Source organism: Marmota marmota, unplaced genomic scaffold (assembly GCF_001458135.2).
Source record: "Marmota marmota marmota unplaced genomic scaffold, marMar, whole genome shotgun sequence".
Lineage (NCBI taxonomy): Eukaryota > Metazoa > Chordata > Mammalia > Rodentia > Sciuridae > Marmota > Marmota marmota.
In genome coordinates, this window is record NW_026000082.1 from 14,732,654 (window position 1) to 14,756,243 (window position 23,590).

A 23,590-nucleotide genomic window follows, 5' to 3' on the forward strand; every position below is an offset into this window, starting at 1 on the left:
TTTCTTTTGAATAATTGCTCTGGCTAGATTTTCAAGGACTGTGTTGAACAGAAGTGATGAAAGAGGGCATCCCTGTCTTGTTCTAGTTTTTAGAGGGAATGCTTTTAATTTTTCTCTGTTTAGAATAATGTTGGCCTTGGGTTTAGCCGATAGCCCCTACTTTTTCTAGTGTTTTGCATGAAGTGGTGCTATATTTTGTCAAATGCTTTTTCTGCATCTGTTGAGATAATCTTGTGATTCTTGTCTTTCAGTCTGTTTGTGTGCTGAATTACATTTATTGATTTCTGTATGTTGAACCAACCTTGCATCCCTGGGATGAACCCCATTTGATCATGGTGTACTATCTTTTTAATGTATTTCTGTATGTGTCTTGCCAGTATTTTATTGAGCATTTTTTGCATCTATGTTCATCAAGGATAGGTTTGAAGTTTTCTTTCCTTGATGTGTCTTTGTCGGGTTTTGATCAGTTTGATCAAAACTTCGTAGTTTGAGTTTGGAAGGGTTCCCTCCTTTTCTGAAATACAGCTCTTTGAACATGCTTATCAAGTTCAAAGGTTGTAAAGTTTTGGTTTGGAGGATTCTTTTCTCTTCAATATGTGCTGTGGGGAAGATCTTAGTATTATTAGAATTGCACACTTATATTTAGCATTTATTGAATTCTCATATTTATTAAATGAGGAACTTTAGAAAACATGTGTACTGTACCATAGTGGTGATACTGGTGTTTAACAACTGCACAGAGTGAAGACATCACAAATTGTTCTTGGTAACAAAATTGGCACTAAGGCTGAGAAATGCTATAGCTGACCAGATTGGTCCTAATACTACTGATGAATTCTGAGTCAGTATAGGACAGTGTAACAATTGGTTTAGCTTTTATTGCTAACATTTCTACCACTCTGAAAGGTGGTAGTTTTCTAAATAATGGTTTTACAACACGTTTCCTCCATTTTTTTGTTTCATGTTCTTCCTGCTACACTGCACATTCAAGTTTCTGATAATAATTGTATCAGTTTTCTAGGGCTTCTATAATCACCACAATTGTGGTGGCTTAAAACAGTTATTCCCTTATAGTTCTGGAGTTTAGAAATCCAAAATCAATGTGTCATTAGGGCCTTAATCCCTCTGAAAGATCTAGGGGAGAGTCCTTCATTGCCCTTTTTGGTTTGTGGCAACATAACTCCAGTCTTTGCTTCTATCTTCACATGGCCTTCTCTGTGCCTCTGTGTCTGCCCCTACCCCCACCTCTGACTTTGATAAGAGAAAGAACTTAGGGCCTACCCTGCTTCAGTAATTTCTCATTTCAATTCTTACTTTAATTATTTCTGAAAGCCCTATTTCCTAGTAAGATTACATTTGTAGGTTTAGAATAAGCATGAATTTTTGGGGATTAGCAGTCAGCCCAATATAGTAAGGTACTACTTACTGATTTGTAAGAATTCTCATTGGTGGGAATCTTATTTTCTCTTGATTGTATTCATTAATTTGCTCAACACACATTTAATGAGTTCTACCAGGGACAGGTGTAGAGAAAGATGGACCAGATAGATTCTTTGTTCTCAGTGAGCTCTCAGTGTCATTGAAAGTCAGTTAGAGACATCCATACCTATAATACAGTATGACAGACTGGACAATAGAAACTTTTATATATGGTGCTATACAGAAGACAGATCCTATATGTGTTGTGGAGGGACACAAGACGGAAGAGGAGAATCAGAAAAGACTTAACAAAAGAGGTGGAAATTTGATTCTTGAGGGAAGACAAGGAAGTTGCCAAAACAGGTAATACATGGAGTAAAGACATTGTGGATTGAAAAGAGTGGTTTAGGAAACCACAGTTTATTAAATGCTATGGGATCATACTGGAATAATGCCAATTCCTGGTCTTGGGTTATGATAGTTCTATGAGTAATGTTGCAAAGATAATACTATACTAAATAAATATAAATCCTTTATAGAGTACTCCTTCTGAGGTAATCAGAGAGCTGGAATTTCTAGCCTTTTTCAAGTAGAATTTCCCCTCTCCCTCCTTCCCTCCTAAGGTGTGGCAGATTATGGAGTTTTTTGTCCATGTGGTAGAGCCACAATTTTGGAGCAGCCCAAATTACTGAGTTAACAGATGGGAAACAGACACAGTCCTGGAGAGTTGGCCATATTTTCACTAGGTTTTTGTTTGAGAAATAAACTTTTTGATTTGTTAAACTACTGAAATTTGGATATTGATTACTGCAGCATAGCATATGCTATCATGATGCACATAATTTTTAAGAACTTCTTTTACATATTCCCCAAATTAAAATTAAAAAATGGGGTTGGTTTTATATTTTGGCTTAAAAATCTATTTCAGATACAATTATATATTTCAGATTTACCCCTTATTTACAATTATAAAAGTCATATAGATTCTTTTTATAAATTGTAGGAAAATACAGAACAGATATGTTATTAACTACTCAGTTACAAATATGTTCAGTAATTTAGTATAAATGTAATTCTTTTTTTTTTTTTTTTGTACTGGGGATTGAACTCATGGGCACTCGACCACTGAGCCATATACCCAGCCCTATTTTGTATGGTACTTAGAGACAAGTCTCACTGAATTGCTTAGCATCTTCCTTTTGCTGAGGCTGGGTTTGAACTTTCCATCCTCCTGCCTCAGCCTCCTGAGCCCCTGGGATAATAGGTGTGTGCCATCCTGCCTGGCTATAGTTCTTTTATAAATTAGTTTTAATACTTTTGATAAAGTTTGAATTTATTGTCCCTCCCACTCCACCTTATGTACTTCCAATTATTGTACATTTTGGTTTGTTTTGGTGTTTTATAATATAAACTCTATTGAGAATGTATGTGTTGAAAAAAAAAACATGTAAAAGAAATCCCTAATTATTTCCTTATGTAATTAAGAATAGATTTGTTGGCTTAAAGAATCCTCTTCCCTGATTCTTTTTAATTCTTTTGATGTTTTTATAAATTAATCTAAAGAAAGGTTGTACCTATTTTCATTTCCATGAACTGTATATAAAAAAGCTTTTTCTTTCAGTTCTTAGCAATTTTAGATATTCTCATTTACATATTTATCTAATTTTTATTTGCTTGTCTTATAAGCAAGCATGTTATCTTGTTTTAATTTTTATTTCTTTGGTTGTTATTTTTTCTCCTCCATAGGTTGTATATTTACTTGGTAAATTAATATTGGTCATTCATATTTCTTTATCAACCATAGGTTTATAATGCTTGTGCATTTTTTTCATTTGAAAAAGTCTAGTGAATTTCTATTAAAAGTATGGACTTTTAAAATTTAAACGATCACGTATGTGTTTCTATGCTCTCACCCCATTTTATCATTTGTCTTCAGCTTTATTTATTGTGTTTATGTAGGTAAAGATGAAATAAAAAATTTGACAACCAAGAACACAATAAATAAATATGTGTGTGTGTGTATATATATATATATATATATATATATATATATATTTTTACTGTGAAAATGCTTAACTCGAGTTTCTTTTCTGAAAATACACATATATTTCTCCTAGCACTGCTATATTTTCAGAGTTTTCACATTTAAGTCTTTAATACCCAGGGTCTGTTATGGTATAAACAGTGATTTTTGTATAGTTTTTTTTTTTTTTTCAGTTAATCTGTTGCTAATCTCAGTTATTCACAAAGTCTTTTTTTTTTTTTAAACAACCCTTGCTTTTTTTACTGACTCAAAATGTCACCTTTAGCACAACGATTTATTCTCACCTTTCTCCCCGCTCATATACCATGTAGCATGGTTTGTTTGGGGTGTTGTTTTGGTTTTTTTGATTTTTAAAAATCTATTCTTGAGGTGGGTAGGAATGTACTTCCCTAGCATGTTCAAGGAGCTGTGTTTAATCCCCAGTACCCCAACAAATGAACAAATCTATTCTTGAATTACCTTCAAATGGTTTTCCTTAAAAATAATGGCATAAATGTATTTAAAATTTTTTTTAGTTGCTGATGTACCTTTATTATCTATCTATCTATCTATCTATCTATCTATCTATCTATCTATCTATCTATCTATCTATATCTGTATGTGGTGCTAAGGATCGAACCTAGTGCCTCACACATACTAGGCAAGTGCTCTGCCATTGAGCCACACACCCAGCCCCCATAAATGTATTTTTGTTATACTCTTACACAAATGTTTTGTTTTCAACAATTTTTCTTTCAGATTTCTTTTTGAGGTCCCTAAAAAGATTCTGTTATTACTTTGAAACTTCAAGTTAATTGAGAGAAATTGGTGTTATTTCAGTACTCTTTTTCAGGGATAAGCTCTCCATTTTTAAAAGTTTTTTAAAATTTATTCCTTAGTTTTAGATGTGCGTGTGTGTGTTTGTGAGGTGTGAAGCCATTGGAGTTGGTAAACAAAACTTCGAGCTCTGAAAGATGCCATAGTGTATTATTTATTTGATTAATAGTAATAGATTCTATTTAGATAAAAGGTAGGTTGGTAAAACTTAGGAAATGTTTTATAAAGAATGTACTGGTTGCTGAGTATATTCAGAAATTGCCTATCTGAATTTATGTAATGGTCAATTTGAATTGATCTGATGACTGTCAGAAAATTTATAGAACAACCCCTTTCTCCTTTTTTTTCCCATTGTCCTTGCATCTGAAGTGATACTCTGGGGATCATGAGGAAAAAGGTTAACAAATTTTTTTTAATTTAGATTTTTGTGATCTGGATTTAGTTATCTTCTGCCAGCTTATCTGACCATAAAAGGAACATAGTAAGACACCAAATTTGTGTGGGACCTGCATGCTATATTCTAATTATCAAGCCATTTGTATTACCTGCTATCACAATAGTGAAATGATATAATAAACTTATTAAGAGAATGTTTATTTTGATTCGTAGCTTTGGAGATTCCAGTCCATGATAAGTTGGCTCCTTTTGCTTTGGGCCTGTCTTAAGGCAGCATATCATGATGGGAGCATATGGCAGAGCACATCTGATTTTGAGCTGGGAGCAAAGAGAAAGCGGAAGGGGCTAGGGTTCCAACAATACCCTTCAGGACCTCCCGCTAGGCCCTTCCTGTTAATGGTTCTACTGTTTCCCAATAGTGCCATCCCTGGACCAAGCCATAGGCCTTTGGGGACGTTCAGTATTCAAATTGTAGCACCATCATTATTTTTAGTAACCTCATGATTCCTTTCAAACTACTAATGATGCCTTTCTGATTTAGGCCAATACTTTTCTTATTTTACCCTCTTGCAAAAGTAGTTTGGCTTAGGAGGTTTAAACAACTGAAATGCTGGCTCTTGGCCTGTCAGTATTTGGCAACTCAGTAACAGGATGAAACATAGCTGCCCAGATTTAACAAGTGGAATAGGAAAAAAAAAAAAAAAAAAAAGAAAAGGGTGTGCTGGTAGTTTCTTGGTTTACTGATGTTTCGCTCAGTAGTACAGAATGACCTGGAAGGGAAATGGACTGTTGAGGCAGGGCGTTGCTTTTGACTGCCTTTAATTCTGAGCAGCTGACTCTTTTCTGCTTACTCTGGCACATATGCCTCTTTCCCTCTTGTGGAATGAGTTGAAGATGGCAGCAGATGGGAGTCAGCACTACTGAGGTTAAGCTCTAAAGCTGCTTAGTTGGGGGTGAATCAATTTATGGTTTATAGCATATCATGTTAGTACTTCACAGGAGATAATGCTGTGAAAGCAAAACTGCAAGATCTCATTGAACAAGTGAAAAAAAAAATGTGTGTTTTGTATATTCTGCCACAGCAAACAACAGACACGTCAGTGTGGTTTGGTCCAATTATCCACCTTGATTTTAGAATTTAAAGCTCCTTACAGTAATTTCTCCTTCCTTTACCTCCCCTCCCCCATGCATACCCTGTGCTTATACCACCATACTCAACTACCTTTTCAAAAAAGGGGTTGTCAGTACAACCCATCTTCTATTAACTTATGGTCAGAATTAATGGTTAAGAGTTGCTCTGTATTCTTTCCAGTTCTTGCCAGCCATTTAATTTTTTTTATCCATTTGTTTAAGCATAGAGGCATTTTATTGTGGATTTAATTTATATGTCCCTGATTCTTTTTTAATGTATCTGTTTATTTTTAGTTGTAGTTGGACACAATACCTTTGTTTTATTTATTTATTTTTATATGTTGCTGAGGATCGAACCCAGGGCCTCACAGGTGCTAGGCGAGAGCTGTATCACTGAGCCACAACCCCAACCTCATATGTCCCTGATTCTTAATGGCCATTTGGAGATTCTCTTTTCTGCATGCCCATTCAAAAATCTCTATGTAATATTTTTTCTGTTGTCTTGCATGTCTTTTTCCTGTTGATTCACAAGAATTCTTTATATTTTCTGATTAGGAGCTCTTTGTTGCATGTTGCAAAGATCTCCCATTCTATGGCTTAGCTTTTTGTTCTTCTACTGCCTTTTTTTTTTTTTAACCTGCTAGAGATTGAACTCAGGGGCACGCTACCACTGAGCTATATTGCCTCTTTTTAAAAATTTTATTTTTAAAAATTCTAAATTTGTTATATATGACAGCAGAATGCATTATAATTCATATTACACATATAGAGTACAATTTTCCATATCTCTGGTTGTATGTAAAGTATCTTCACAACATTCATGTCTTCATATATGTACGTAGGGTAATGATGTTCATTCATCTCATTCCACCATCTTTTTTACACCCCTTGCACCCTCTCTCCCTTCCCTTTGCCCTAACTAGAATTTGTCTCATCTTCCCCTCGCAACCCCACTAAGAATCAGCCTCCTTATATCAGAGAACACATTTGGCATTTGGGATTTTTAAATTTTGAAATAGATTGTTTCTAAGTTTCTTACGCTGGCCTCAGACTTGTGATCTTCCTACATTAGCCTTCCAAAATTATTGGGGGGTTACAGGTCTGACCATCACACCTGGCTGAGTGGGATCTTTAATGAGCAGGAATGACTAATTTTGATGCAGTTCAGTTTATTAATCTTTTATTGATTTTGGTATTGGGATCATGTTTGGAAGGAAATAATCTGTCTCTCCTAAACTCATAAAGATTTTCTTCTATTTTGTCTTTTAGAAGGTTTATTGTATTTGCTTTTTACTTTGAAGTTATAACTTACTGGGAGTTGATTTTTTTTTTTGTGTGTGTGTGGTATGAGATGGGTTGAAGCTCTTTTTTCTGTCTCATGGTATATTCATTTAACTTACTATCAATTATTGAAAAGACCATTTTTCCCCTACTTCTGTGCAATGACATTTTTGTTGTAAGTCAAGATTATGGATTTATTTCTAAACTATATTCTTTTCTGTAGGTTTGTGGCTTCAGAACCACACTATTGTATTTATTGTAGATTTATAAAAGTCTTTATAATCAAATAATGTAGATTCTTGAACTTGGTCATATATAAATTCATTATGGGTATTTGTGGATCTTTGTATATTCTTATAAATTTATAATCAGGTTTTTAATTTCCACAGAAAATTTACTAGGATTATAATCAAGATTATATTGAATTCAACGATGGATATGGGGAGAATTAATATCTTTATAGTATTGAGTTTTCAAATCTTTAATCATTGAATGTCCCTCCATTTATTGATCTTTTTTTGATTTAATATCCCCTTATAATCTCTAATGACTATCTTTATTGTAGTCTTATTCATGTTTGTATAGGAATTTAAATTTTTGTGTTCAACCTGCTTGTAATATGTAGTTTACAAGGAGCAATTTACTGCTTAATTTTCTGCATATAATACTATTATAGTTAATTTTTTAGTATTGTTTTCCAGCCTAATTTCACTTTGGTCAGATAATGTACTCCATAATTCCAGCCCTTTGAAATCCACTGAGATTTTTCTCTGTTGTTCAAATTTCAGTGTTTTATGTACACTTGAAAAGAATGTGCAGTCTGTATTTTTCTGTTGATTTTATGTCAGGTTTGTCATGTTCATATCTTCCATATTCTAACTTTTGTAAATTCTAATTATTATAAAGGCTATAACATATCAGTTTTTTTTTTTTTGTATTAAGTAATACCTTTTTTTTTTTTTAACCTCCTGTCAATCACTGGTAAGGGATAGGATAAAATCTCCCTCTGATTGTGGATTTTTCTGTATTTTATCTTATTTACTTTTGGTACTGGAGTTTGAACCCAGGGGCACTCAGCCACCAAGTCACATCCCTGGCCATATTTTGTATTTTATTTAGAGATAGGGTCTCACTGAGTTGCCTAGTGCCTCATTTTTGCTGAGGCTGGCTTTGAACTTGCTGATTTTCCTGGCTCAGCCTCCTAAACTGCTGGGATTACAGGCGTGTGTCACTGTGCCTGGCTTTTTTTTTTTTTTTTAATTTTGTTTTTCCTTTAATTCAGTTTGCACTCTATACTTTTAGGGATCTACAAATTTAGAAATGGTATATATTCCTGGTAGAATGACCCTTTTATCACTATGGAAAAGCTCTATTGCCTGTATATTCTAATTTGTCTAGTATTACTACACATATACTAACCCTTTGATTTAGTGTTTTCATAGTATTTCTTCTTATATCTAGTTTTGAAAACTACTTTAAATATTTTTAGGGTTTTATCTTTTAAGGTATATCATCAGAAATTTTTCTTTTTTTCTTTTTTTCTTTTTTTTAGTTTATGCTGACAATCTTTGGAACATTTAGCCTATTTACATGTAATGTTATTAAATATATTGATTAAAAATACTATTTTTTGGTTTGTATTTATCTTAGTTTTTTTTCCTTGCCTTTGTTTAAACAATTTTTCCCTCTTTTGTCATAATATGGTTATTATAAAGGTTATAACATATATCAGTTTTTTTGTATTAAGTAATACTTTTTTTTGTTTTAAAATAGACTTAGTAGCCAAGGAACTGTAGTAAATATTAATATTGCTAGTGCATTACAGAAATTTACACTGTATTTATTTAAAACCTGTAGCACACCCCCTTTTCACTCAGTGCACCTTCTTTTTTTCCATGTTTTTGTCAAGAAATAAACTCCCCAAATTGCTTTGTAATGAAAAGAACAGGACTTTTGAAGTTAGAGGGACCTGAGTTTAAATGGTAGCTCTGCCACTGTGTATAATCTTGGATGAATCAATCTCTCACAATATCACCTTTCTCATTTATAATATGTTTGCTTTATAATGTGAGGATTGAATGATGTGTAATTATTACAAAATACCTTACACGTAATAGTTGTTCACTTTCCTCTACATTCCCTCTTAAAGTCCAAAAGATATTTAATAATGAAGATTAATTCATATAACACATTTAGAAATTCAGCAACAAACCTTTATTGAGCATATATTATAAGCAAAGCTCTCAAATATAGCAGTGAACCTAAATAGGTAAAAATTCCTGTCTTGATAAGGCTTAAATTTTCATGAACAGGCAATAAGTATACAAATAAATAAAATTATATAGCATGTCATGAAGTGACAATTCCTAAAGAAAAAAAATTGAAGCAGAGAAGAGTAGAAAGTTCGTTTTCTTGAAAGCAGGATAGAAAGCATTTTTTTTTTAAAAGAAACATTAAATAGGTGACATTTGAATAAAAACATAGAGGGAGGTGAATAAGGGAGGCATGTATCTGAGGGCAGGAACATTTCAGTCAGGGGGGATAATAACCCCAAGACCATTAAGTGGGCATTCAGGTCTGGTATTTTCCAGGAACAGTAGGAGACAAGTATAGCTCAGGAAAGGAGGAGGAAGTGAAGTTAGTGATCACAGAAGTGAAGGATGGGTAAGGCACCCTGAGGAAGTTGTCTGTTTCTCAGAGTAAAATTCAGTTGGAAGATTTTGAGCAGAGGTTTGACATGATCCAACTTAAATTTTAATAGGTTCCCTGTGGCCACTGTGATGAGAGTAGACAGAAGGCGAGCAAGGGCAAAGCAAGGAAATCAGCCAGGAGCCTATTCCAGTAATGCAGGAGAGAGCATGGAGACGTGGACCTACGTGGTCGCTGTGGAGACTGTGAGATGTGATCAGATTCTGGATGTCTTTGTTAAATTCTAGCAATCAGAATTTGTTAATGAATAGAAAAAGAAGATGTAATGAGAAAAGAGTAGTGAAAAGATAACAGTTTTTATTATCCAACCAAATTCAACAATGAAGTCGTCCTTTATTGAAATAGAGACACTTTCTGTATTCTGGTAAATATTTTAGATTTTGTTTACTTATCCTATTATTCCTCCTAGTTTCCCAAGGTGTAGGGTGGTTTTGTCTGTGTATTATCCACAATATCCAGCACAGTTTTTTTTTTTTTTGCACAAAGTAATTGCAGCCTAGTTTCTAGAATTAAATTGATTTTGAAATGTACATTACCCTGTAAACAAGGGCACCTATATTCAGTACTGCTAGTAACAAGGAGAAATGTCTTCCTTCTGCTGCTGCTTGTATTATAAAGCAGAGATGGCTTATTAGTTTTGCTTGAGATCCAGAAGTCTCCCTTGACTCCTATTCGATTTCTACCCTCTATAAATCTTTAAAACTTCTACCCTCAGATATTTCCATTGCATTTTGGTTATAACTTGAAATTTTATCTATAAAAGGCAGATTAGTTGATATTTTCTGTTTCTTTTCTCATACCCAGAGACTAGACAATAAAAGGCAAGTGTTATTCAGTAAGCAGAAGAGAGGTGAGTGAGCCTTTAGGTGATACTGAGCCAAGTCAAATTATTACCATGGTACTTAGGAGGGGGCAAAGAACTTGGGGAAGGGATGTAGTTGACTGTCACATAAACAACTTTCTTACATTTTATTTTTGGTAAATGAGATCTTGGTTTTCAATTCCTTTTGTTTCTAGCTGTGCAGTTCTATCTTGTTCACAATTGTTACATCAGTACCCAGAGCAGTTCTAGGTTGGTGATTTTAAAATATTTTGTTGGATTGGTTGAATGTAGAATGGATGAATGAAATATTTGAATGAATGAATAATATGAATAAATGATAATAAATTAAGATAATAGGAAAATTATTAAGAAAAAGTTCTGAGTTATTGAAATTTTCTTGAAGGAAATGTTTCAGACCTAGGTCTTGAGCTTGATTTGACAACAGTGGTAATTCCTTCCTTTGTGATACAATACTGTTGTCACATTGCATTGCCAACAGAGTTGTTCCTGTAAATATCTGTTGAGGAAGGACCATGTCTTGTTATCTGTCATAAACACTGCCTTGATTATATCAGGTGATCAATGAATAAAAGAATGAATGAATCTGTATTAGTGGAGATTGTGGAAAAGAGAAAGAATATTGTATATAGGGGATCATTATAAATGGAGGAAGGAATGTTGTATTAGAAGAATTTACTTGATGGTATGATTATAGTTGTGAATGCTAAAATACTAGTACTTTCAAAATACCTATTACATAGGTATTTTCTTTTTCTGCTCAATAATCAATACAATATCATGTAACCACTGATCTAATTACATAGGTATTTTGAAAATATTGTCTGTCTATCTATCTAAATAATTTGAAATTGAGCAAAAGTGTACTAATTTATAAAGCATTTTTCTGTACTTCAAATATTTTCTAGAGAAGTATGGTTGACAAAACAAAGCTAATATTGTAATAATAATAATAAATTATCCTCATTCCACAGGCTTTCCAAACAGAGAATATACCGTTGTCTGTACTCTTACTTCTAGCTGCTAATAATGTCCATCATTAAAGAAATAATGAAAATATGTTTATTTTTTCATAAAATTTAAAATTTATGTTTTCTAATTATTTAAAAACTATACATTTGAAATATGTTTTATGTATTTAGTTTCATTGATCTGAAGTCTGTAATTTCTGAGGAGGTTGCTAGTAATAGCTAATTATAATGCTATGATAAAAGTCTCAAAGTGTAAAACAATTACTAGCCTCTGGTATGAATTATATTGGACTTGTCATGTAGCCTTTTCTAATCTCAGGTTATCATTGTTTGAATGTAAAGGGAATGAAAAGATAGAAACAGAAGTTATTAGAAGAATGCCAAGATGCTCACAGATTTGAAAGAGAATTTGAAAAACCAGGCCTTAAGTAGGTTAGTAAACAGAGTTTTTCCATTGGAAACTCAAAAAAGTATCTCTTGAATACTGATGTGAGGACACAGCTTCAACCAGTCAGTGTTCATGTATGTAAGATACATTAACAGTCTGATTGATCTAGATGTTGACTCATCATGATAAACAATTATAATATAATATGGAATGGAGTAGTTGCCCAAAGGCAAAAGGAGGGTTACTATCAAAAGAAAAGAGAAAAAGGATGTCAGATAGGTATGAAACCCTGATGGGTTCTTTTAATAGCTAATGGAGTATCACTTGCATCTGAGATTGCATTTTTCTACCTTTCTGTGAAACTATGAATTGAAGTGGAGTTACAATATTTGTATATTTTTTTGGTTAACTCAAATTTTGTTAATAATTGATTTACAGACAGTAAAATACATGATATAATGGTATACATTCCTATGAATTTTGGCAGTTGTATACATTATGTATTCAACTGCCCATCCCCATCAAGATTTCCTTGTGTCAAACATCTTTTTTTCTTTTTCCACTTAATAATCATAACACTATATCAAGTAACTATTGATCTAAATTTCGGTACTATGGATTAGTGGTTTGTCCGTTCTACAACTTTATGCATAAAGGGAATCATAGAGTATACACTCTTTTATGCCCTGCATTGTTCAGTCAGCATGATGTATACAAGATTCATCCATATTGTTGCAAGTTATTTTTTTTATTGTATAATATTCATTTGTGATACCACAATCTATTCATAGATTTATGGGAAGTTTGGTTCTATCTATGTTTTGCTGTTATGGATAAGTCTGCTATAAATATTTATACATGTCAGATATATGTTTTTATTTCTCTTGGGTAAATTCCTAAGACTGAAATTGTGGAATTGTATGGTAAGCGTATGTTTAACTTTATGTAAAATTGCCAAACAGCTGGGTGCAAAAGTAGTACATGCTGATGGGCCCAGCTGTTTGGGAGGTTGAAGTGGAAGAATTGCTTGAGCCCAGGAGCTCCCCACCAGCCTCGGAAACATAGGGAGACTTACTTACCCTCCACCCCCAAAAACGACAATAATAAACAAGCAAAAAACTACTGTTTCCAGAGTAGTTCACTATTTTACATTCCCATCAGCAATGCATGAGAATTCCAGTTGTTCTACATCCTTGCCATCACTTGGTGTTTTTAGTCTTTTTAATTTTAGTCATTGTAGTATAGTTGAGATATCTTTGTGGCTCTTTTTTAAAAATTAACTATTGAAGTATAATTTAAGTACAATAAAATTAACCTATTCTAAGTGTAAAAGTTGATGATTTTTGACAGATGTTTGTACCCATGTAAACACCACCACAATCCTTATTCCTAAATTCTCTTACTTGCCTGCCCATCATTTGCTACCTAACCCAAACAATCCTTTTCTGCATTTTGTAATTGTAGATTAGATTTGTCCTTTTTTAAGAGTTTCATATACATGTGGTCATAAAATATTTGTTCTTTTGTGAGCCCCTTGTTATTTATTGAAGAGTATGTAAGCTGAAAATATTTTTGAATTGGAGATAAAATACCTTATAATTCCTTTTTATGTCTCTCTTGGGATATGGAGATATATAGTTCATACAACATGCAATTAACTCACCCATTGAAAGTGTACAAATTAGTGTTTTTTCGTTATCTTCATAAGGCTGTGTAGTCATCACCATAATCTAATTTTGAAATATTTCATCCCTGACTAGATACCCTGTCTCCACCAGCAATCTATCTCTATTTGTTTAAAAAATATGTTATTTTTTATTTTGGTAAAATACGTATAAAATAAAATTTACCACATTAACAATTACATTCGTAATGTTGTGTAGTTATTACCTCCATCCATCCCTGTAACTCTTCTGTCTTGTAAAACTGAAATTCAGTACTCATTAAACAATAATTACCCTTTACCTCCTTCCCCCAGCCCTTAGCAGCCACCATTTTACTTTTCATCTTTATGATTTTTGACTATTGCAACTACCTTATGTGAGTGGAAACATATAGTATTTGTCTTTTTGTGCTATAGGATTAGTTCACTTACCATTGTAACCTCAGGGCTTATCCTCACTGTAGCATGTGTTAGAATTTCCTTCCTTTTTACCCTGAAAATGTGCCATTGTAAGTTTATAGTACTTTTGCTTATCCGTACCTGTTGATGGATACCTGGATTGCTTCCACATTTTAGTATTGTGAATAATGCTTCTATGAACATGGGTACAAATATCTTGTAGAGATCCTGCTTTCAGTTCTTTGGATATATATCCAAAAGTATAATTGATGTATCAATTTTCCCAGGAACTGACATTCTGTTTTCCACAGTAGATACACCATTTTATATTCCTATCAGCAGTGCATAGAGGTTCTGATTTCTCTATATCCTTGCCAATACTTAACTTTCTTTGTGTTTTTTTAAAATGGTAATCCTCCTAATGAGTGTGAGATGATATCTCATTGTAGTTTTTTTTAAAGACCCATTTCTTTTTTAATTTTTTAAAGTTGTAGATGTACATAATACCTTTATCTTATTTATTTAATTTTTATGTGGTGCTGAGGATTGAATCCATTGCCTCACATGTGCTAGGCAACCACTCTACCACTGAGCTATGACCCTAGCCCCACTCATTGTCGTTTTAACTTGCATTACTCTAATGATCAGTGATGTTGAACATCACATGTGTTTGTTAACCTTTCATATATATTCTCTGGAGAAATATCTGTTCAAATTCTTTGCACTTTTGCTTTGAATTGGGTCATTTTTTTTTATTTGTTATTGAACTAGTATTTGCTTTGCTTCTCCCTTGCCCACCATTTGGTACCAGGGATTGAACCCAGGGATGCTTTACCACTGAGCCACATCCCCAGCCCTTTTTTTGTATTTTATTTAGAGACAGGGTCTCACTGAGTTTGCTTAGGGTCTCACTGAGTTTGCTTAGGGCCTCACTGAGTTGCAGAGGCTGGCTTTGAACTCAAGACCTCCCTGCCTCAACGTTCTGAGCTACTGTGGTTACAGGCATGCACCACTGTGCCTGGCTTTGCTATTTTCCCTTACATCTAACTTTTTTCATTTAGCATGTTTCTGAGATGCATGCATATAGTTGAATGTACCTGTAGTGTGCTTTCATTGCTGGATAGTATGCTAGTGTACCCATATAATGTGGTATACCCAAAACATTTGCCTGCTGTTGAGCATTGGGTATTGTGAATAAAGCAGCCATGAATATTAGTATACAAGTTTTTGGGGCATATATTTTCATTTTGGATGAATATTTAAGCGTAGAATTGCTAGGCATATATTTTCCTTTATTTGTTTATAACAACTGTCAAAACAGTTTTGAAAAGTTGCTTTATAATATATAAGACTTCCTATTGCTTGACATTAATGTCAAAACTTGTATTTTCTGATTTAATTTTAACCATTTGAGTGTGTGATTAAATCTTACCTTGGTTTTAATTTGTATTTGCCTGATGACTATTTACTTTGAACATCTCTATATATGTTTATCAGCCATTTATATTCTTTTGAGAAGTGTCTGATCAAATCTTTGATATGAGAGACTAGATCCAAAGTTTGCATTTTCTCAACCCTTAATATTTTTTTCCATTATACGGTGGCATTCCCTAGTGAAAATGTGAACCAAAATCTTACTAAGCTCTAATATTTTAGTTCTTTTCCAACATTGGAGTGTATTTTCTTAAACATTTTCTGTTATTTAATATTTGTGAGATATTTATATTTAGAAACTTTGCTTTCAACAAGGGGGATAATTGACCTGTCACTGGGAAAAGATGCTTCTATTGAATCTGCGATCTTGAAAACCAATTTTACCATTTGCTTGACTTAATTGAAAAGTTTCCAGACTTGTCAGTTTTTAGATGTCTGTGTATCCTCTGCTGTATTAATCTGTGGATTTCTTTCTTTCTTTTCTTATTTTTTTTTTAACCAGTGGAACTTTACAACTCTCAAAATTTATAGCAAGTATCTTACCCTTTGCTTAATCTATCTCCATTCAGCAGTTCACCACTGTAAAATTGACCCCACTCTGACAAATATGTAAATTAATGTTTTTCAGAATACATGAACTCCTTTTGGCACTTGGTTTCCAGGTAGCTGATTAAACATTGAAGTCTTAGTTGTTCATGTGTTTGTGTTTAATTTTCATTTTTTTTTTTTTTTTTTTTTTTTGTGAATGGGCAAGGGAAGGAAAGAAGAAATTGGTATGGTAGAAAAGCAAAGATGGAAAGGTTGTGATTTTGTTTTTTCTGTTGTTGTTTTCCCCAGAGAATATCACTTACCCTGCAGAGAGCTGCCCATAGTCCTGGATGGGACAGCTTGCCTGCTTAGTAGCCCTCAAAAACATTCATGTCATTTCATACCTGTGCTATGCTTACTACTTGGGAACTTATTAGTTAAGAGAACAGTGTCAGAAATATTTTTATAAGGAAACATCTCCTGTAATACTGCTTTCTTTTGTTCACCTTATATAGTCATGATGTTAGGTTTATCAAATAACTTTTACCTCTACATTCTTTCCTTTATCAATGTTATTTTCATTAAGAATAATGATTATTATATCAAAGAATGAATTTAATTCTTCACTAATTTTTGCATTCTCATTGAGATTTTCATTTGTGACTGTTAAACCTCTCAATCTGATGAAAGAAATAATGTTAAAAAGATTAGTTTAAGATATTGATTTTACTTGTTCTGACATTCTTAGGCATTGTTTTTATGGATGTTTTGCTGAAATGAGAATTTCTGTGCCAAATGCATAGATCTTTAAAAAATTTTCTAAAATACTGTTTTAGTATCAAGAAGTAGAGAAACATTTAATGTTTTGGTGCCTGGCGCATTCCTATAATCACAGTAACTTGAGAGGCTGAAGCAGGGAGATCGAAAGTTCCAGGTCATCCTCAGCGATTTGTGAAAAACCCTATCTCAAAATACAAGATAAAAAGGACTAGGGTATAGGATAGGGGTTGTGGCTAAGTGGTAGAGTGCTTCCCTAGTACCCGTGAGGCACTGGGTTCGATCCCCAGCACCACATTTAAAAAAGAAAGAAAAAGAAAAACTAAATAAACAAAAAGAACTGGAGTATAGCTCAGTGGTAGAGCATCCCTGTGTTCAATTGTCTGTAACCTCCCCACCCCCCAAAGAGAGAGAAAGAGAGGAAGAGTATTTCATATTTCATATCATTAAGGAATTATTTTGCTCTTATACATATTTCAAACTATACTTCCCCTTTACAGTGTTCCCTATCCCACTTGTACAGTTATCTGTTTTTGTTTTATTAATGGCCTTCTCTGTTTCTTGTTTGCAGGCAGCTATCAATGGTGTAATACCCCAGGAAAATGGCATTCTACAAAGGTATGTTGTAAAGTATAAAATAGAAAGTTGTTAATTTTTTGTTTCAATTAAAAAAAAAATATATATATATATATAAATATATATATTTAGTTGTATGTGGACACAATATCCTTATTTTGTTTTTATGTGGTGCTGAGAATCAAACCCAATGCCTCACGTGTGCCAGGCAAGCACTGTACCACTGCCACAAAACCAGCCCTCTTTGTTTCACTTTTTAATAGAGGATTTGATTTTTGGTGTGAAAGTTCATTGTTCTTTCAGACATTTTTTGTTATATTAAGTCCATAAAGTCTCCAACTTTTAACTGTATAATATTTTTTTGTATTGGGTAACATCATCTTTTAAGGTTGTTTATTTTATTATTAAGAAAACTTTTAAAGGTCATCTCTTGTTTTATAGGATGGAAGGAACCGAATTCTTTAAACCGTTGATTGGCACTGAGAAAATGAAACATGGTTCAGAGTATGTTTGTCATAATGTTAACTATTCAGCCTTTATCTCCAAGATGACTATAACTCCCCACTCCCCGTTTCGGTTTCTAAATCATATGATAGCATTCAACAATTTGAGTAAATTCTTAATAATGAAACTTTACAGAACACTGAACTGTTTTTTCTGAAATACACAGTGTTAACATGTGGACTGGTTTTGTTGATTTTGATTCTTAGTCAAAAGGTAAAATTGGAAGATGAAGCCAAGAGAACCATAATAGTTAAAACATTAAGTTAAAAATACCTGGTGCCTGCTATGTGTGGGGCACTGGGTTTAATTCTCAGGACCACATATAAATAAATAAAATGGAGGGATTATGTCCACCTACAACTAGAAATTAAAAAAAAATTAATAAAAAAGAACAAACTAAAAAGTCATAGAAGGTAAAACCATTCCCCCTTCCAAGTGTAGTGTAATTACTTGATCTCCTCCCACCCCTGCCTACCCTTCTCAATTCAAACTTTGGCTGTGTTTTGGAGGCTGGGATTGCTAAATCACTGAAGCATGCTCTACTAAGTACAGATGAGGCAAATAGAAAACAGTGGACTAGGAATAAAGTTGTTTTGGAGACAAATAAAAGTGCTCTTGCAACAGCTTCAAAAAAATTTTGTCCTGAATTGCAAAATGTGCTACATTTTGTAGGAAACTGTATATTTAGGATGAAAGCAAATTCTCTTGGTACCTGTACCACCCTTAATGATTAATGAATGGTTCTAGGTGAAGCCTGTTCCCCCACGCCCTTTTAAAAAATTGTCAGAGTTTTATCCAGAGTAAATGTGGCTGGCTTCCAAAATCTGTACCAGCCATTTGTGTGTGTGTGTGTGTGTGTGTGTGTGTGTGTGTGTTTGTGTGTGTGTGTGTGTTCAAAAGCAATTCAGTTCTATTGAAGCCCTGTCTAGAAAGCAAACCAGATGATTACAGAAACTTCTTTCATGCTCAGTTTTTAATTTATTGGGGTAGAAAGTTTAGACTGCTAAATACGACTCCAGTTTCATTCTTAAGTGTTAATTACCATGTTTTTGTGTGCCACACTGTTTGTTGTGGTAAGCCCTTATGGGTTTGGCTACTAGTTTCTGAGTACAAACTGGATATATTTTAAAATTGATAGCATTTGCTATGATTGAATGTAGAAATTCCCTTTCCCCTGGAAGCATTCTGACTCTCTTGTTACAGATGATACTTTTACCTAATATATTTTTTGACTAGAAATTCAGAACTGAATCGTTTTCTAATAAAGTTTCTATAATATTTGGGGTTTAAATTTGATCAGATTGGATTTTGTTTGCTTCTTTCAAATTAAAGGAATGAATCTTAATGTCTGTATAAGAAAGTCATTTGAATCTTGTATGTTTTTTTCAACTATTTCCTTATTGTTTTCTTTTTTGAAATCACCGTGGGTTTGACATAAATGAAAGTTCCTCTTGTGTGTCCACTGAGCAGAAGAAAAATGAAAAAGGGCTCCTTGTTTTCTCATAGGTTTAACACAGAAAACAGAAGATACAATGCTAGAAATTGTACATGAAGGGACTTAAAAGAACCATTGTTTTGTATGTTTGATTTTTTAATAAAGTTGAATATAGTGTGTGTATACAGTTGACTCTAATTTGTCAGTTCATGCCTTAACAGATTCCATAGTTTATTGAAATAGCTCTATTATTCAGTGTTCTTATGACATATTGAACTTTTTGATAGAAGGAATTAAATACTCACAGAAATGGTATTTAGTTTAAAAAATTTTTTTAACAGAAGTTAGTTATAAAAAATTATATTAAGTAGGCCAAGTCTGGAGGTACACGCCCGTAATCACAGTGGATTGTGAGGCTGAGGCAGGAGGATCACAAGTTCAAGGCCAGCCAGCAGCTAAGCAAGCCTCTAAGCAACTTAGGGAGACCCTGTCTCAAAAAAAGGGGGGGCGGGTGGATAGGGATGTGGCTCCCTGGGTTCAATCTCTAGTTACCTATCCCCCAGTGTATTAATTATAAACAACCTAAAGGAGGTTTTAAAAAATTAATTAGTGTGTGTGAGTGTGTGTGTGTGTATTTTTTTGTTGGGGAGGAATCCTTATGCTTTATTGCATTTTTTGAAGTAAGATTTTTATGTAAATCTAAAAGTGGGTCTGTGATTTTTAATGTACCCCTAAGTTTAGGGAGAAGAAACTAACATTTTTTTGAATGCTGAAGGTACTTTACTAGGCAACTGACATATTTTTTCCTCATCCAATTGTGATTGTTCCACAGCTGCAAAACTCTCCAAGTTTACATGGGTTTGAACAATGTCACAAATATAGTAGAACATTGTAAATACAGTCTTTGAGTTTCTCTTTTTAAAAGCCATGCCTTTTCTTCTATAGTGTCTCTCTTCTTGAACATTCGTAAGAAAGGCATGTCACAACTTTTGTTTTAAGATTTTTTCCTATGGATAAAAAAACAGAAATTCAATACATATATGTAGTGTCTTTGTCTCACAACTTTTTTTTTAAAAAACAACTTTGTTCTTACAATTTTTATTTCAGTTGTAAGCTAATAAAGATAGACATTATTATCCCTAATTTTATAGGCAGACAGACATTGAAGCATATGATCCAGAAGATAGAACATGATGATGATGGAGTTAAGAATGTAAGCAAGTGTTCTTGGCTCTTCCTTCAAGGTTTCTTTCTTTAGACAATATACTTATATTCCAACAAAATATACTTATAATGTGTGTGACATATACAGTCATAAGAACAAACTCAGTACCACCATCACCAAAACAAAGAAAAAACACTTCCCAAATTAATAATGGGATTTTAGTCATTTACTAAGGGAAGTATTTGTCATTTATGTGATGACCCAGACAGGTGTATAGTATGTTTATCCATTGTTTAATATATTAAGGGCACATAGAGAAGATAGGGTTTATTTTCAACCTTGACCATTATGCCTTTAGAATATATAAATGCAGGTTTTCTCGTTTATAAAAGCGCCCATTTTAAAAATCAAACAATTCAATTCTCAAGCTTATCTCTGAAACAGAATGTGTGTACTCACATGTGCCCGCATGTGTAAGGTGCTCAAAGTTGTTGCCATGGAATGGGTTTTTTAAAAATTGAAATAATAAACCAGTATAGTATTCCTGTTTACTTTGCTTTAATTAACTGCCTTCCAAGGGCCTCGTGTAGAGGATTGAAGTTTAGCTCTAAATTAGATTTCTCCATAGAACTTTCTTACCATTGTCTTTTTAAAAAAACAAACAAAAAAAGAAGATATAGTTCATTTAGCTCATGGTTCTGGAGGTTGGAAATTCAAGATTGGGTACTATATCTGGCAAGGGCCTCATACTGTGTTAGGATATGGCAAAAAGCAGAAGGGTAGATGATATATAGAAAATACAAACATGAGATAGACTGGTGATGTAAATCAATGGTGAAGTTCTTAGTATGCACAAAGCCTGGGTTTCATTTCTAGTACCAGAGGGGAGAAGAATACAAAGCCCAGGTATCCTTAATGGGTGGTAAGAAGGGCGAGAAAGTGTCCAGTAGTAAAGTTACTGAACATAGTTCAACTTGAGTGGACAAATGGGGGAAAAAAAAAAGAATGCTTCACGAATTTGCATGTTGTTCTTGCACAGGGGTCATGCTGATCTCTGTATTGTTCTAATTATAGTGTATGTGCTGTCAAAGCAAGCACCTACCACAATCCTTTTAAAAATTATTGATTAGAAAGAATAATGAGGAAGTGAAATTATAGGATTGTCATTTTTATTAACAAAAAATTGAATATTATTTTTAAAGTTTGGATGTCATTTTAAAACTCTCCAAATTTTAAATTCATTATTTTTTGAGTGAACCTGAAATAAAGGAATTATAATTAATAAGAAAATTTCCAAAAACACAACTTTGTAGCTAGGCCTGGTGGTGTGTATCTGTAATCCCAGCTTCCCAGGGAGACTGAGACAGGAAGATAGAAAGTTCTAGGCCAGTTTGGTCAACTTAGGGAGACTTTGTCTCAAATAAAACAATAACAACAAAAATGTTGTGGCTGACAAGTATACCAGATAGTCTGCTATGATTAAAAATATTATACTACTTCTGAGATTTAGGTCTTAGTAAAGGAATAATAACAAACACCCTAGTGATTTCAACAGAATTTCATATAGGGAATCAGTTACAAAGATATGGAGAGGGTTGAAAGAGCAAAAAGGTGATGCTGAGACAACACAAATGAAATGATTGCAGAAAACAGCTGAATTACTATGCTCAAATGAAGGTAGTTCTTGCTAGTTGATGAATTGGGGAGACGAAGGGTTATTTCAGATTCATAGCTTCAGTATTCCCTGAGATGGGTAGGCTGGGTTGAGGCCTGTTGGGGGACCGAAGTCAAGGCTCCAACTCCAAGCTAAAAAGCAGCTGTTAGCTTAGATTAACTGGAATGGTCCTTGCTGACAACATAGGGCACAAAGGAAAGTGCTGTAGGAATAAAGGACAGAGTTTGGGAGAGGTTGAAGTCAACAGAACTTTGAAGTCCAGAGGGAAAGCCCTAAAAACTTGATCTTAGACACATGAGAAGGAAGTCCGGTTTTGCTGGCAGTCCTACAGGATGTGAAAAGGCTTGTGAAAAAAGTGTTGATAAAAAGATAACATCAATTATGATGCTAAAACAGAGTGAGTGCCACTGTAGGAGTGACCTGTGCAAGGTTGGTAGGATTAATGTACAAGGTACAAGAAAAAGTTTTATGTAGTGTGTGTGGGTGTGGGTGTGCGCGCGCAGGCATGCATGTCCATCCACAGGCAAGCACATTTGTGCCTCAGAATTCCCTTTTCTGTTACTGGTCACAAGGCCATAGTTGATATTTGCAGTTTCTTTTTCCACTATTTATTTTATATTCCCTATCTTCAACCTTCTAATGGTCAAAAGTCTTTACCTTTGGGGATAACTCAGACCTTCGTGCTTGGAAAATCATAATCCTCAATGCAACCATCTTTATTTATTTATTTATTTAGTTACAATTTTCCATTAATTCTTGTTATTGGGTATGTCCTAAAAAAGATTCTCTGGACCCAAGGAATTGCAGCAACCCCAATATTTTCTTTGTAATCAAAACCAATCATGCCAGCCAATAACCCTTCCTTTGCTGAGTGATTCAGTGCAATGAAGAGTACAAAATGGCCAAGCAATGTTGCAAAGTTCTAATTCAGTGAAAGTATTCTGGAAACATTACATCCTTAAGCACTATGATCTCTGAACCATTGAAGCCCAAAGTTGCAGAAGCAAAATTTTGTTAAGTTATTGAACATAATGAAAGAAACCATTACTTAATTTCTATGCACATTTTTTTTTTTGGCACTCTGAGAAATAGCCTGGTGTTTTAGTCACTGATATAAAGCATATACCATATCCTTTATTAAGGTGCAGCCCCAAGCTTTGAGGTCACTTTGTTTTATATATTGAGTTTTGCTTATGGAGTTTCTAGTAAGCCTGTTTTGTTAGGTTAGCTAAGTCTGATGAGCTCAGTGCTGTACTTCTTTCATTGTGAAATGAGTTCATTAGTTAGAACCAGGCTTATGTTGAAAGCCATAGATGAATAAGATATTTTCCAAACCTATGAATGGTAGTACTAGCCGAAGCATTACTGTGAGAATACAATTTTATATCCAGAAAAATGGTTCCCTCCCTCCCTCCCTCCCTCCCTCCCTTCCTTTCTT

The 23,590-nt window shown here is 33.8% G+C and overlaps 1 protein-coding gene and 1 non-coding gene across 2 annotated transcripts in view; one reads left to right on the top strand and one right to left on the bottom strand.

Moving 5' to 3' along the window:
- Positions 1–23,590, top strand: part of Faf1 (Fas associated factor 1) — a 375,874-nt gene that overhangs the window by 76,099 nt on the left and 276,185 nt on the right. The window contains exon 3 of the mRNA XM_015485020.2: positions 17,369–17,415. Within this exon, the coding sequence (XP_015340506.1) occupies positions 17,369–17,415 (47 nt within the window). The remainder of the gene's footprint in view (positions 1–17,368; positions 17,416–23,590) is intronic.
- On the bottom strand, positions 21,472–21,575 carry LOC125610460. Its single transcript, XR_007340478.1, has one exon. It is a non-coding gene; the product is annotated as a U6 spliceosomal RNA (small nuclear RNA).